This window comes from Talpa europaea (genome assembly GCF_964194135.1).
Source record: "Talpa europaea genome assembly, chromosome: 5".
Taxonomy (NCBI): Eukaryota; Metazoa; Chordata; class Mammalia; order Eulipotyphla; family Talpidae; genus Talpa; species Talpa europaea.
The window spans coordinates 120,252,957-120,266,762 of NC_140071.1; the positions used below are offsets into that span (position 1 = coordinate 120,252,957).

The 13,806-nt window shown below is 35.1% G+C and overlaps 1 protein-coding gene across 2 annotated transcripts in view; it reads right to left on the minus strand.

The window, feature by feature from the left end:
* Positions 1-13,806, minus strand: part of SLC30A9 (solute carrier family 30 member 9) — a gene marked incomplete at both ends in the record, with an annotated part of 73,781 nt that overhangs the window by 36,230 nt on the left and 23,745 nt on the right. For both annotated transcript variants that reach the window (XM_084233563.1, XM_084233562.1), the window contains 5 exons: positions 669-771; positions 3,221-3,288; positions 4,512-4,570; positions 11,958-12,040; positions 12,410-12,502. In XM_084233563.1, the coding sequence (XP_084089689.1) occupies positions 669-771; positions 3,221-3,288; positions 4,512-4,570; positions 11,958-12,040; positions 12,410-12,502 (406 nt within the window). The remainder of the gene's footprint in view (positions 1-668; positions 772-3,220; positions 3,289-4,511; positions 4,571-11,957; positions 12,041-12,409; positions 12,503-13,806) is intronic.

Sequence of the window (13,806 nt, forward strand, 5' to 3'; positions counted from 1 at the left end):
TGTATGCATAAATAAACCTTTTTAAAAAAAAATTATTCTTTCTACTCTTAATGTATCTGTGTCTAAGATTACTGTAAGTATAAATAATGAAAAGGCATCTCTTTAGTACACCACATTCTTTAAAATGTGAAATGATACACAAGTAGAAATTTTTTTTTTTTGTTCGTAAAAATGGCTTAGGGTTTCTAGTATTTGATGTTTACATCAAAGAGGGTTTAAGAAGGCATTTTAATTTATTTAAAAAAATCTTTCTTCATTTGAAAATTTAAGGAAAGAAATTTAAAATACCAGTGTAATATAGGAATCATTTTAATTCATCATTCACATGACTATTTTATATCTTTATTCAAAAAACTGAAAGTCATAAGAACTCATATTTAGAGACCATATTCTTATCTAAATAACATCTCATCTACAAAAGCCTCTGCCAAAATTAGTGACTGATAATTTTACATTTCATATTCCATTGTTGAAAATTCTTAAAGCATAGCAAACTGCTTTAAAATACTATGCTCACATTCCTGTATATTTCAACATTTAAAAGTGAAACAATTTTCATTTTCTTCTAAAGCCAACCTTAGAAATCATTCAGTTTTAAATACAATTTTTAGACTAAACCCTTAAAATTTTTACTTTAAAATTAATCAGAAAAAGCTTCTATCCCTCACCTGATTACAAGTATCAGATAAAGAGTGTATAGCTTCAGAGAACATACTTGCTGAACCCGTATAAATCCAGGCAAGGAATTTAAAGAAACAGTTTAATCCATTGCTAGGAGAAAAGAGAAAATAATCAAGCATAGGTTTGGCTAACAATTTCCACCAAAAGCTTATTTTATTGACTGTATATACTTCTATACTAGATTCTGTTCAAAATGAAGTTAAAAGAATCCCTAACCTTCAAGAACCTCTTATATTTTATGTAATGAGTATAAATTTGAGAAGTACAGATAATGGTTTCATTAAATACTCAAATGAACAGGTATGATATGTGTAAAGCAAATTACTTAAGTGCATTATGAGAACTGGTAAGAAAAGTGAGTGTTCTGCACTTGGACTAAGTGAATTAGAATGGAAATTAATATTGTCCAGGAGACCAATGTGAAATGACTGGCTGGATTTAGCTCAGGCACTAATCATTTACCATGCTTTGTTATAACTCTTTAATGTAAATATAAATGAACATCCTCATCTTATAAATAAGAAAACCACACATCTTCCCCCAGCTACCTGTTTCCCTTCTTCTTCACTTCAAATAATTTCTTGAAGAATCATCTGCTCTTACTCTCTGTTTTCCTCACTTTGCACTAATTCTTCAATCCATGAAACAACTTCTGCATCAGATACTTCTTTCAGCTGGTCTTATCATAACCACCAGTTATGATGGTTACTGCTATTAAATTCCTAGAAACATTTTAGTGATTTCCATAATTTCACAGAAATATTTGTCACTATTTTCTTAAAATGCTTCCTTGGCTTCCATAACATCCCTAGTTTTCTTCCTACCTTGCTCCATATTCTTCCTCTACAGAATCTTTTTCCTCTACCCATTTCCTACATTTTAAGCTTTCTTCAAGGTTTTTCCAGAATGCTTTTTCTTCCTCACTCACTCCCTGCACTCATCTACACTCTCCAGGTAATCTTAATTTTTATGGCTTATATTATCCCCTACATACTAATTAACACTCAACTCTAAATCTCTAATCCAAATCTCCTTCAATGCTTCAGATCAATATACATTAACAATAACAACTATAAATATATATCATGCACCAGGTTTATGCTAAGCAGATTACATATATTACATGCATTTATCCAGTAAAGAATGCTTTCATTGCTAACCCCATTTTGCTGATGAAAAGAACAAATCCTGTTAATGAACTTCAGTTGGGTGTCCTACAGATGGATAACTCAAACTCAAAAATGAGTTTGGATGGTGCCCAGGCACCTGATTTCTTTTGCTCCCATCCTGCTACTTCCCCTTCTTCAAGAGCTTCTTTTCTCAGTTGATGATGCAATATCTTACCTAATATCCAGACTAGATGCCAGGGCACCATTCTTAACCTTATTTCCTAAATACTTCTTGAACCTAAACATGTCTGCCCATCTTTGTCAACATTATCCTAATTCAGTACTTCATCATCTCTTTTCTGTATTATGTCAAATTACTTCTTCCAGTCTAGTGCCCCTCCAAAACTGTATTATGTATATTTTTTATGTTTCCAGATTTCACAATTCCTAACACACATAAAATACACATGTTTTACTCAAGAAATAAAGACAGCTGGTGGGGGGTGGGGGGAGAAAAAAGAACTAATGAATTGTAGAAGTAATGCTTTTAATCATCCTAAAATAAATTAATCAGCAAAATTTACAAAGAGGAAAAAACAACAGGAATCAAAAAGAAGAAACAAAAAAGAGGCAAAAATACCAATTATGCTCTTTCAAAGTAAGTGGGAGATCTACCTTAGAAGCTATAACCCTGATTTAAGTTTTAGGTATTCTAAAAATAATCCTGGCCAATTTAACTTTTTAAAAAAGATTTCCATCTAAAGCAATTAAAATAGAGGATTTTTCAGAGAGCAACTATTCTTAGATCTTGACCACATCATAAACATACAAGGCACAAGATAGGCCTCTATATGGGCTCTTTCCGCAGTACTCTACTGATAAAACATAAACTTACTGAACTCATGCTAAAACAACATAAATTTATATATATATAAACATTCTACATCATTCTTCATTTTTGTACAATGTATGCTTTCTCCTCTCAGGTGTAGTTCCCGTAAAATTCCCACCACCAATTCATCCCTGTACAATCACCACAGTCCATTGTGCTCTTCCCTCCCCTGTTTTGTTTCCCTCCCCTCTCCTACCCCTCCCCTGCAGAATGTCTCTAACTTATAGTGGCCTGTTAGTTTTGTTTTTCGATTTATTATAATTTTTTTTTCCTGATCCCTCATTTGGTTTCTCTACATTCCTACATTTCTCTACATTCTCTACATGAAACCATCTGATTTTTTTTTTTTTTTCTTTTTCTTTCTGGCTTTTTTCACTGAGCATAATCCAGCTCCATCCATGTTGCTACAAATACCATAAAGCAACATAAACTTTTAATTTTTTTACATAAATACCAAATAATAAATGTATACATTCAAGGATATACACATTAAAAATAATACATTACTACTTTAAAAGGCTTATTTTTCAGTACTTACATGCAAATGGCAACCATCACAACTTTACCCGGGCCCTTAAAAAAAACTGATGTAGTTCTGGAACGTGGCTATAAAAAAAAATCAAAAACATCTTCTCAGAGCAGGACTATAGTGCTTATAAATGACTCACAAACGCACAAACCAGAAAGCATCTCCCATCAAAACCTCTAAATAACTAAGTTTACTTATTTTTCTCAAGAAATAATTCTTTAAAAAGCAGACATTGGGCTCTTTCTCCAGAGCTTTATTTTATTTCCTTATAATTCATGGAAAGTCTGCCTATTTCCAAAAAGGATCTTAGTTGGTTACATAGAAACTAGAAATACATATATATATATAAGTGACTTTGGTAAGGGCCATTTCAGTAGAGTGGGGATCAAAGTGCAACTGGAGAGAACTCAAGAGAGTAAGAGATGGGATAGTAAAGATAAACCTTTCATGCTGTCTCAATATTAATTTCCCTCTAGTAGGAAGAAAAAGAGTATTCTGGCACACATGTAGATAAGATAGTAAATATGGTGATGGAAAGATGAAGTGCTTTTTAGAGATAACATCTATTTTATTCAAGAATATATGAAGTAAGGTCATTAGAATAAAGAGAGAGGCTGTAAGAAATCTGGTGAAAGAGGAAATGGCTCACAACCACCACCTCACAGAGTTGGAGAGTGAATGCACTGTGTAAGTTTAGTAAGTGTCCACTGATTTTGTATACTCATAACAAAGAAAGAAAAATCAAAATGAATATGCAATTTTCTCTTCCAAGGGCTATGCTTCTTCACTACAAACACAGGATGACAGTTTGAATGTTTAACCAAGGTAAAGAGAAGGAGAAGATTCAAGGAAATTAAAGGTGTATATGTGAAAGAGCTGAATCTTGCTAAGAATCTAATATAGCCTTCTCCCTTCTAATCTATAGGGCTTACGGTTTATAACAGTTATGAATTTAAAGAGAATTTATCTCTCAATTTTTTTAATTTCAAGAAAGCAGACAGAAACAAATACACTGCAATTTGCTGCATTACAATGTGTTCAAGGAAATCTTGGATTAGAATCACAAACATTGTGGTGCAACAGACCTGTTTTGCCCGTTGCTCCCCTCAGCAGTGCATTTCAGTAGATCCAACTGTTTGGATCCCCACTGTGTCTCTAGTGAATCCTCTCACCTCCCACACCTCTGGCCTAGAACCCAGTCCTTGTATGCATAAATAAATCTTAAAATAAAACTAAAATATCACAAACATTTCACAATCAACTGATAACTAGGGTTTTACTGTGTAACATAACATTATACCTTGGTGTTTCCCAGAAAGTCTCCATATTCTCTCAATATTTTTTGGTTTCTAAATAGTCCTGTTTAAAAAAAAAATTATAAAATACAGTTAGCTCATTTCTATTCTTATCAGTCACATTTTAGATGAACATAATTATTCTCTTTAAGATTATGCTTTACTAGAACTAGTAAAAATATCAAGTTGTTACAAGAAATCTGGATTTGCAACCCAATTAAAAAACGGGCATGGGATCTCCTTAGTGGCGCAAGGAGTTAAGAGTCATTACTATGAAGCAATCTGCAGCCACTGCAGCACAAGTTCAATCCCCGGCCAGGGAGGTAACCCACATGGCATAGCAGACCTCTCCCGTCTTGCCCGCTACTCCCTCAGCAGCGTATTTCAGTAGATCTGCCTGTCTGCTCCCCACTCTGCCTCTGATGAATCCTCTCACCCCCTGCACCTCTGCCTGTAACTCAGTTCTTGTATGCATAAATATAGAAATCTTAAAAAAAAAAAAAAAGTAAGGTGGCTCATTAGGTTTCATGAAAATTTTTAAAAATGGGCAAAGGATTTAAATAGACCTTTCTCTAACGATGATATATAAATGATCAGCAAGCACTTGAAAAGATGCTCATATCATCAATCAGCAAAGAAATGCAAATTAAAACCATAGTGAGGTATCACTTCATACCCACCCACAGCTACTCTCAAAAACAAAAACAGGGCCTCCCTGGTGGCGCAGGTGGTTGAGCATTGCACTGTAAAGCTGTCCGCAGCCTTTGCAGCGCGGGTTTGAACCTGACTGGCCAGGAAGAAACCCACATGTCACGGCAGACCTTTCCTGTCTCGCCCGCTGCTCCCCTCAGCAGTGTATTTCGTCAGTCTGCCTGTTCTGTTCCCCACTCTGTCTCTGGTGAATCCTTTCACCCTCCCGCGCATCTGGTCTATACCCCGGTTCTTGCATTAAAAAAATACATTAAAAAAACAAAAACAAAAAATAAAAAAACAAGTGTTGGTGAGGACATAGAAAAATAAGAAACTTTGCACATGTTGGTGGGACTGTAATGGTGCAATGATGTATTAAAACAATATGGAAGTTCCTCAAAAAATTAAAAACTTATCACATGACACAGAAATTCCACTTCTGGATATACATCAAAAAAATGAAAAGCATGGTCTCGAAGACATATTTACACATTCGTATTCATAGCAGTAATCATTCACAATCACTAAGAAGTGGAAGCATGCAAAATGTTCAAGAACAGATGAATAAACAAATTGTCAAATACACATATATTGGAATACCATTCAGCTTACTTAAAAAGGAAGTCAATCCTGTCATATAAGTGAACCTTGAGGACATTACACTAGTGGAATAAGTAAAAGAAGACAAGTACGATTCCATTTATATATGAGATGTCATATAAACTCACAGAATAAATTCATATAAATAGAATGGTAGTTACTAGGGGAGAGGCAAGTGAGAACAAAGATTTGATGTTCAACAGATATAGTTTCAATTGTACAAAATGAAAAGTTATGGAGCTCTGTTTGATAACAATATGAATATACTTAATATTTCTAAGTGCCAAATTCCAAGCAACAGACCACCAAGGAGAGTCAACACTCCTGGAAGGTACACTTAAAAATGTATAAGATGAAGAGAAAACTAGATTTGCAATGAGAAAAACAGATAAGATACTCTTCACTATAGTACTTGTAAAATGTGAGTGGTTTAAACTTCACATAAGAACCAATTCTACATTTTTAGCTCAGTTTAAAAATACAGAAGAAAATAATTTTCTATTAATGTATTTTCACAAATTTTGTACCTTAAATATTTCCCTTAATATACTGTAGAAGGCTATTCACAGTATCATTATTTTAACAGCAAAAGATTGGAAATCACTTACGGGAGAATGATAGAATAAATTACGGTATAGCCTTAAAAACAGAGTATTTTTAAGTGGAATAAAGAAATGTCTGTATTTACCACAATGGAACAATCCCAGGACATGTTGAGTGAAAAAAAACAAGAATAGAAGTGTATATAGTATAATTTCTCTGAAATATTTTACCTAGAATATTTAGCTTTGGAATCCGAAAATTATAAAATAAAAATAAATCAAATTATTTCTAACTACCCGCAGAGTAAAATTTATATTAAAAACAAACCAAAAAATCAGAGAAACCTTAATCACTCTGATAGCAATAATACCAGTATTTTGACATTGCACTGCATTCTTTCTACATGTATACAAACACATAAATCAAGTAAGTAATTATGTTAATTAGAAAAAGCAAAGTGGGAAAAATCCAGTAAGTTTATCAGAATAACTTACATATTTTTGTCTTAAGGAAAAAAAAAAAAGAATTTCTTGTTCTGTTCACTGAATACCTTTAAAAGATGTCAACCTATTAAAAATGAGTACCCATAATGCCCAATTGTATGCCTTCTCAATGTTATTTCCAAAAAAATGGGGGAAGTGATTCCTTTTAGAAATGACTGATTACCACTCTGGGGCAGGAAATGTACAAGATGAAACCAAAACATCTTATTGGAACTAAAAGCAAAGATGCCATAATACCAGGGTTATGACAAAAAGACTAAGGAGACAACTTGCAGTGCGCTTCCACTGCCAACAATGAGACAATGTGCACACCATTACTATGCCACTTTGTCCTGGTTTTGTCTATCTTCTCCACCCTCTACTCCTATTTCATCCCCTTCCTATCCCAGTACTACCCACCGTCTTGATACTTAACTCCCATACTCTCAAGAAATTCTCTCTAGGGGGCCTCCCCGGTGGCGCAGCGGTTGAGCGCTGGGTTGCGAAGCTGCCCGCGGCCCCTGCGGCGCTGGTTCGATCCCCGGCTGCTCCCCGACCGAAGGAGGGTCCCACATGGCGCGCAGACCTCTCCTGCCGCCCGCTGCTCCCCTCGGCAGTGTGCTTCGGTCCTTCTGCCTGCTCTGCTCACCGCTCTGGCTCTGGTGAATTCTCTCACCCTCCCGCGCTTCTGACTGTACCCAGTGCTTGTATAAACAAACAAACAAATAAATAAATCTTTAAAAAAAAAAAAAAAGAAATTCTCTCTACCTCTTTTCCTCCTGTTTTACTGGCCATAATTGTCTCACAGTTTTCACTTGGAAATTTCACCACCTCATCAGAGGAAATATTATCAATTTACAGTTTTGGTTCTGTGTAGAATTTAGAAATACAGTTAAAGAACTCAGAATTCTCGTAAAGATTTGTATTCCAAGGCTATCAGTTTCACATTATTTTACATTAACACAAAAATCTTTATGAGATTAGAAAGGCCTAGATAGGAAATATTTTATGTTTTGAAGGCCAAGGGCAATATAAAGGATATATAAAGGTATGGATATAACAAGAGAAAACATTTCTACCTATCTTTCATAACAAGTATAATAAAATAAAAACATAAAATATGTCAGGACAGTTATTTGAAATACAGGTCTACTAATGAGAGGAATGAAATTACTCTTGGGGGAGTGGATAACATTTCACTTAATTGGGATTCAAAGTTAGTGTTCTCTATCATCAAAAATGATTATGGGGCCTCCCTGGTGGCACAGGGGTTAAAGAAATAGCTCTATCAAGTTATCGCCAGCCACTGCAACAGGAGTTTGATCCCCGGCTAGGGAGCTAACCCACATGGTGCAGCAGACCGCTCCTGTTTTGACTGCGGCTCCCCTCAGCAGTTTATTTCAGTAGATCCACCTGTTCTGCTCCCCACCCTTCTCTGGTGAATCCTTTCACCCCCCCAACTGCTGGCCTACACCCCCGTTCTTGTATGCATAAATAAATAAATCTTTAAAAAAATGATTGTGTTGTAGAAAACAGGATGAAGGTTCTTCAAAAAATATAAAAAGGAAATGAAATCAGTACCTCAGAGAAATAGCTGTATTCCCATGCTCATCACAGCATTACGCTCAATAGTCAAGATATGGAAACAACTAACTGTCCATCAACAGATAAATTAATAGAAGAAAATGTACTACACACATACACACACAGTTATTATTCAGTCATAGAAAAGAAGGAATTCCTGCCATTTTGCCACAACATGGATGAAATTAAAGAACATTATGCTAAGTGAAATATGCCAAAGAAAGATACCGTATCATCTCACTTATGTGTACAATCTAAAAAAGTCAACACACAGAAGCAGAGCAAGGTGGTAGTTGGTCAAGGTTTAGAGTAAAGAAAATGAGAAGGTGCCAGTCAAAGGATACAAATGTTCAGTTATGATGAATAAATTCAGAGGCACTAATGTACAACAAGGTACCAGAGTTAATTATATTGTGCTGCATACTTAAATTTTTTTTAAGATTTATTTATGCACACACAGGCCAGAGGTGCGGGGGTGAGGGGGGGTGGGTGAGAAGATTCACCAGAGACAAAGTGGGAACAGAACAGGCAGATTGACTGAAATATACTGCCAAGTGAAGCAGCGGGCAAGACAAGAGAGGTCTGCTGTGCCGTGTGGGTAGCTCCCCAGCTAGGGATCAAACTCTTGCTGCTGAGGCTGCGGATAGCTTCACAATGCTGTGCTTAACCCCTTGCACTACCAGGGAGGTCCCATACAATTAAAATTTGCCAAGAGTAGACCTTAAGTATTCTCACCACACACAAAAAAAGCTAACCATATGAGATGATTAATGTGTTAATTAGATGATTGTGATAATCACTTCACAGTTAGATGTATATAGAGTAACATTTTATACCTTAAGGAAATACAATTCTTGTCAATTATACCTCAATAAAGTTGGAAAAAGAATTGATTGAGAAGGGTGGGAGAGTATGCCACACCAAAATATGTCACATTAGCATAAGAGTTATTTGGAACTGTATCACTTAAAAAACAGCAGATACAAGAACATTCTGACCTCTCCTTTTCTTCCTAAATGTAGGCGCTGTAAATTCCATGTAAAAGATATCCTTCCTATACCAAGAGGAAAGAAACATTCTTATCACCAGAGATGGAGAGTCAAGGTGGAGGAATTCTCTAAAAACAAATCTTGTCAAAATAATTTATCTTCCTTTAGCATCCCTAAATATTTGTTACTTTTTCCCAATTACCTCTTTGTTCAACTTAGCATAAAAATAGCTAGATTTTACTACTTTTTGGGTCTTCATTTCCTTAAAAAAGGCTAACATGTCACATGAAACTGGTATCAAATAAATCTGTATGCTTTTTTCTTGTTAAATATTTTACGTCAATTCAATACTCAAGCCTACCCAAAGATACTAAAAGGGTACAGGTATGCCTTCCTTACAATAAGACATGCTGATCTATTAATGCCGATGTGAAATGAGATTTGTCATATTTCATATTTGAAAATTTCTGTTCTTACAAATAAGTGCTGCCAAATACTGGTATCAATACATGAACATATGAATTTAAAGGAACACATGATTTTAATTAGATTTTTTTCTAAACATTTATTTATACAAGAGCTAGGGTACAAGCCAGAGGTACAGGAGGGTAAGAGAATTCACCAGAGACAGAGCAGGGAGCAGAACAGGCAGACAGACCGAAAACACTGCTGAAGGGAGCAGCAGGTGAGATAGGAAAGGTCTGCCATGCCATGTGAGTATCTCCCTGGCTGGCCGGGAGCTGAACCCTCGCTGCAGAGGCTGCGGACAACTTCACAGCACTGCACTCAACCCACTGCGCCACAGGGGAGGCCCAGAACATGATTTTAAATGAGCATACTTAGTGCTTGTAAAGCATTTATAGAATTCTATAAAATTCAAATTCCTCTTTTGTTAATATTTATTTTTACATAGAAGAACTGGGTTACCGGCCAGAGGAGGGGGTGGTGGACTCACCAAAGTAGGGAGAACAGGCAGATCTACTGAAATACACTGCTGAGGAGAGCATTGGGAAAAACAGGAGAGGTCTGCTTGGCCATGTGTCTTAGCTACCTGGCAGGGGATCAAACTCAGGCCATGGAGGTGAGCCTTTATGTTGGTAGCACTAAGATTTAAAAAACAACAGGGGAGGACCTCCCCTGGTGGCACAGTGGTTGAGCGCTGGGCTGCGAGGCTCACAGCAGCCTCTATAGCACCGGTTCCAGTACCTGCCACCGGTGAGGGTCCCACATGGTGCGACAGACCTCTCCTGCCACTCCTGCTGCCCCCCTCAGCAGTGTATTTCGTCAGTCTGCCTGTTCTGTTCCCTGCTCTGGCTCTGGTGAATTCTCTCGCCCTCCTGTGCTTCTGACTGTACCCAGTGCTTGTATAAATAAATAAATAAATCTTTAAAAAAAAAATAACAACAGGAGAGGCCCTGCTGTTTTAATTCTTAACAGTATGGGAAAGTATACTAAGCTGACTAACACTACCTGTGATTCAAACAATGCTAAACTTGTCAAAATGACTTTACTGGGAATAAGTTTTATAGTTAAGCTGTCTGTATTTAAGACTGATTGTCTTGTACTTTTAAACATAATACATTAAGAAACATGAACTCTTCAAGAAAAGATAATTTTCCTAAGCCATTTAGTATTTGATTATGAGTAGTTGAAGAATAGGTATATTTGGGGGAAAAAAATCAATCTTAGCCATGATCCCAAAAAAGTTGCAGTAAAATTATACTTTCTTCTATAATTCATAATTTGAAATCCCTAATAAAACAGGAGAAAAATGAAACAGTATTAGAGGAAATGAAAGGAGACCTTTTATTCTTTATATTTCGGTGTTCTTTTTTCAATAACAAGTACATATATCACTTTCATCATTAATAGATATACATCTCAAATAATCATATAAAACATTTCACATTATCCAAAATCCTAATTCTATAAAGGTGGCTTTGTCATAAAACGACTAAAGTCTGAGTCTTAAAACCTCAATCATTAAGCACAGCTTCTGGTTCAAAGTAGATGTTTGATAAATATCTGCTGAATGAATTAAAGTAGGACTATGATAGCAGAATTAACAGATTTTTCTGTAAGAAAGAACTTACTGTATACTTCTTTTAGAAAGTCACATAATAAAGCTGAAGTAAGCAAGTATAGACTTCAAAAAATAAGGTTTTTTTTAAAGATTTATTTATTTATTCATACAAGAACTGGGGTACAGGCCAAGAGGTGTGGGGGGGTGACAGGATTCAACAGAGACAGAGTGGGGAACAGAACAGGCAGAATGACTGAAATACACTGCTGAGGGGAGCAGTGGGCGAGTCAGGAGAGGTCTGCTGAGCCATGTGGATTGCTCCCTGGCTGGCCAGGGGATCGAATTCGTGCTGCAGAGGCTGCAGACAGCTTCATAGGTTGCATCTTAACCCCTTGCGCTACCAGGGAGACCCTCAAAAACTTAAGTTTTAGAGCCAAAGTCATGGGGTATGCAACCACTAGGGAGTGCATTGTTATGATAGGGGCAGGTCTCACTACAAGTTAATTTTTAGGTCACTGAACTTGAATTTAAAATACTTACTTTCTCTGTATTCTATTTCTGCTTCTTTACGCAGTTTTTTTTCTCTGGCAAGAGCTTCAAGGCTTCCCCAAACTTCCAAAGATCTGTGCATACACACATTGACCAGAAAAGGACAATTTTAATGATTTAATTGTAATCCTATTAAAATCAAGATATATCATCCCTACATAAAAATCTTACATCAAAGCATAAGTTCCTTTAGGGAAAATATAAAGCACTTAAGCAACTTTTCTAAATTAAACAATCAGTAAATTCAACAGCAATTTTTCTTATATATTACATTTTTAGTTAATTAGTAGATGCCAGTAACTAACAGATGAACAAATTTGCAAATATGAAAATATTCTGCTTTTAAAACACGTCATCTAAAAAACCATGAATCTATCTAATACGTGTTTCTATTAATCCCAAATCCAACTTGTACATTAATTCTGAAAGAACTATGTTCTTACTTTGCCTCCACATCTGATCTCAAATATACAGTAAATGATTCAGTATCTTCATGGGGACTTCGCCGTCTGATTTTTCGAAGTTGTTCTAAATCACTGAAGAAAGAAACTTGTTGAAGCATTCAAATTTCATATAGTTTATATACTTAAAATGATTATTAACAGCAGATAAATTCACTACATTGATCCTCATCTTACAAAACAATCCATCTTTATAACTTTTAAAATCAGTTAAAAGACTACATTTTAAACACAAAAATTGGTCTAGAGAGAGTGTGAAAATTTTTTTCTAACTTTCTAGTAATTAAGAGGTTATGTCAATTTCACATTATTTAATTATTATACTATCTTTTAAAATTACAAAAGATTTCATCAAATAGCCTCTTACGTGTGATCATTGGTCTTCGTAAGTAAATTGTGCTATGCAATGAAAAGACCTATAAATAAAACTCTGGCAACTATAGAATTTTATTAATTTCTAAAAATTAAACCTAGAGCTAAAAAAAACCAACAACCAGCCTTCATAATGTTCGTTTTAAAAGTTGGGTCAGGTATAAAAAGATATCTACTGCAGATTCCTTCCTGTCACAGGCTCACTAAATGAGCTCAGTCATCACTAACATCTTTGTTTCCTGGCAATACCTAAGCTACTCAATTCATAAATTGCTTGCAAGAACTAAATGAAAAACTCTTGTGATATAGAATATAGTTTTATATTAATATTATCATCTATTATTGTTATAATAGTTATATAAGTTATAAAACTGATTATAGGAATCCTTATTTCTTGATGCTGATGAAAGAGGATGGGATCATGAGGGAAAAAGGTCGGAGAATCTCTCTAATCAAGTAGATGCCACATTAATAAGGCTTGTCTAGGTAAACATAAAGGCAGAGGAGATTTTAAAATTTGACAAATATAATCTCAATCTCTATTATAAGAAAATTAGTAACAAAATGTACCAGAAAGTAAAAATAATACATATTCAACAGGTACCACAGTTAGCGGATGAACATAAATATACCTAACTAAATTAAATAATCAACTCTGCTAGCCAAAACATTAACAAAATTTTGAAAAGTCAAACATACAAATATGCAAGTAATCTGACTGATAATTCTGCCACACAGTAACAATGTTATTTCAATAAAACTCCTAAAATATGTCTGTGATAGAGGTTTTGAAAAAGTTTCCTTTTTATAAAGCCTGGAAAGAATAAAATTGCTAATGCTGAAGGAGAATTCAGTTTAGTAAGCTAACACATTTAACACTTTTTAAGTGAATAAAAAATACTTCTTCAATTTAGGATGGAGCCACAAAAAATTTCCATATAAATGGTAGCAGGTTACACATCCTAAGAAAAAAAATGATTAGATAGACAAAAGCGTCAGGTTTTTTT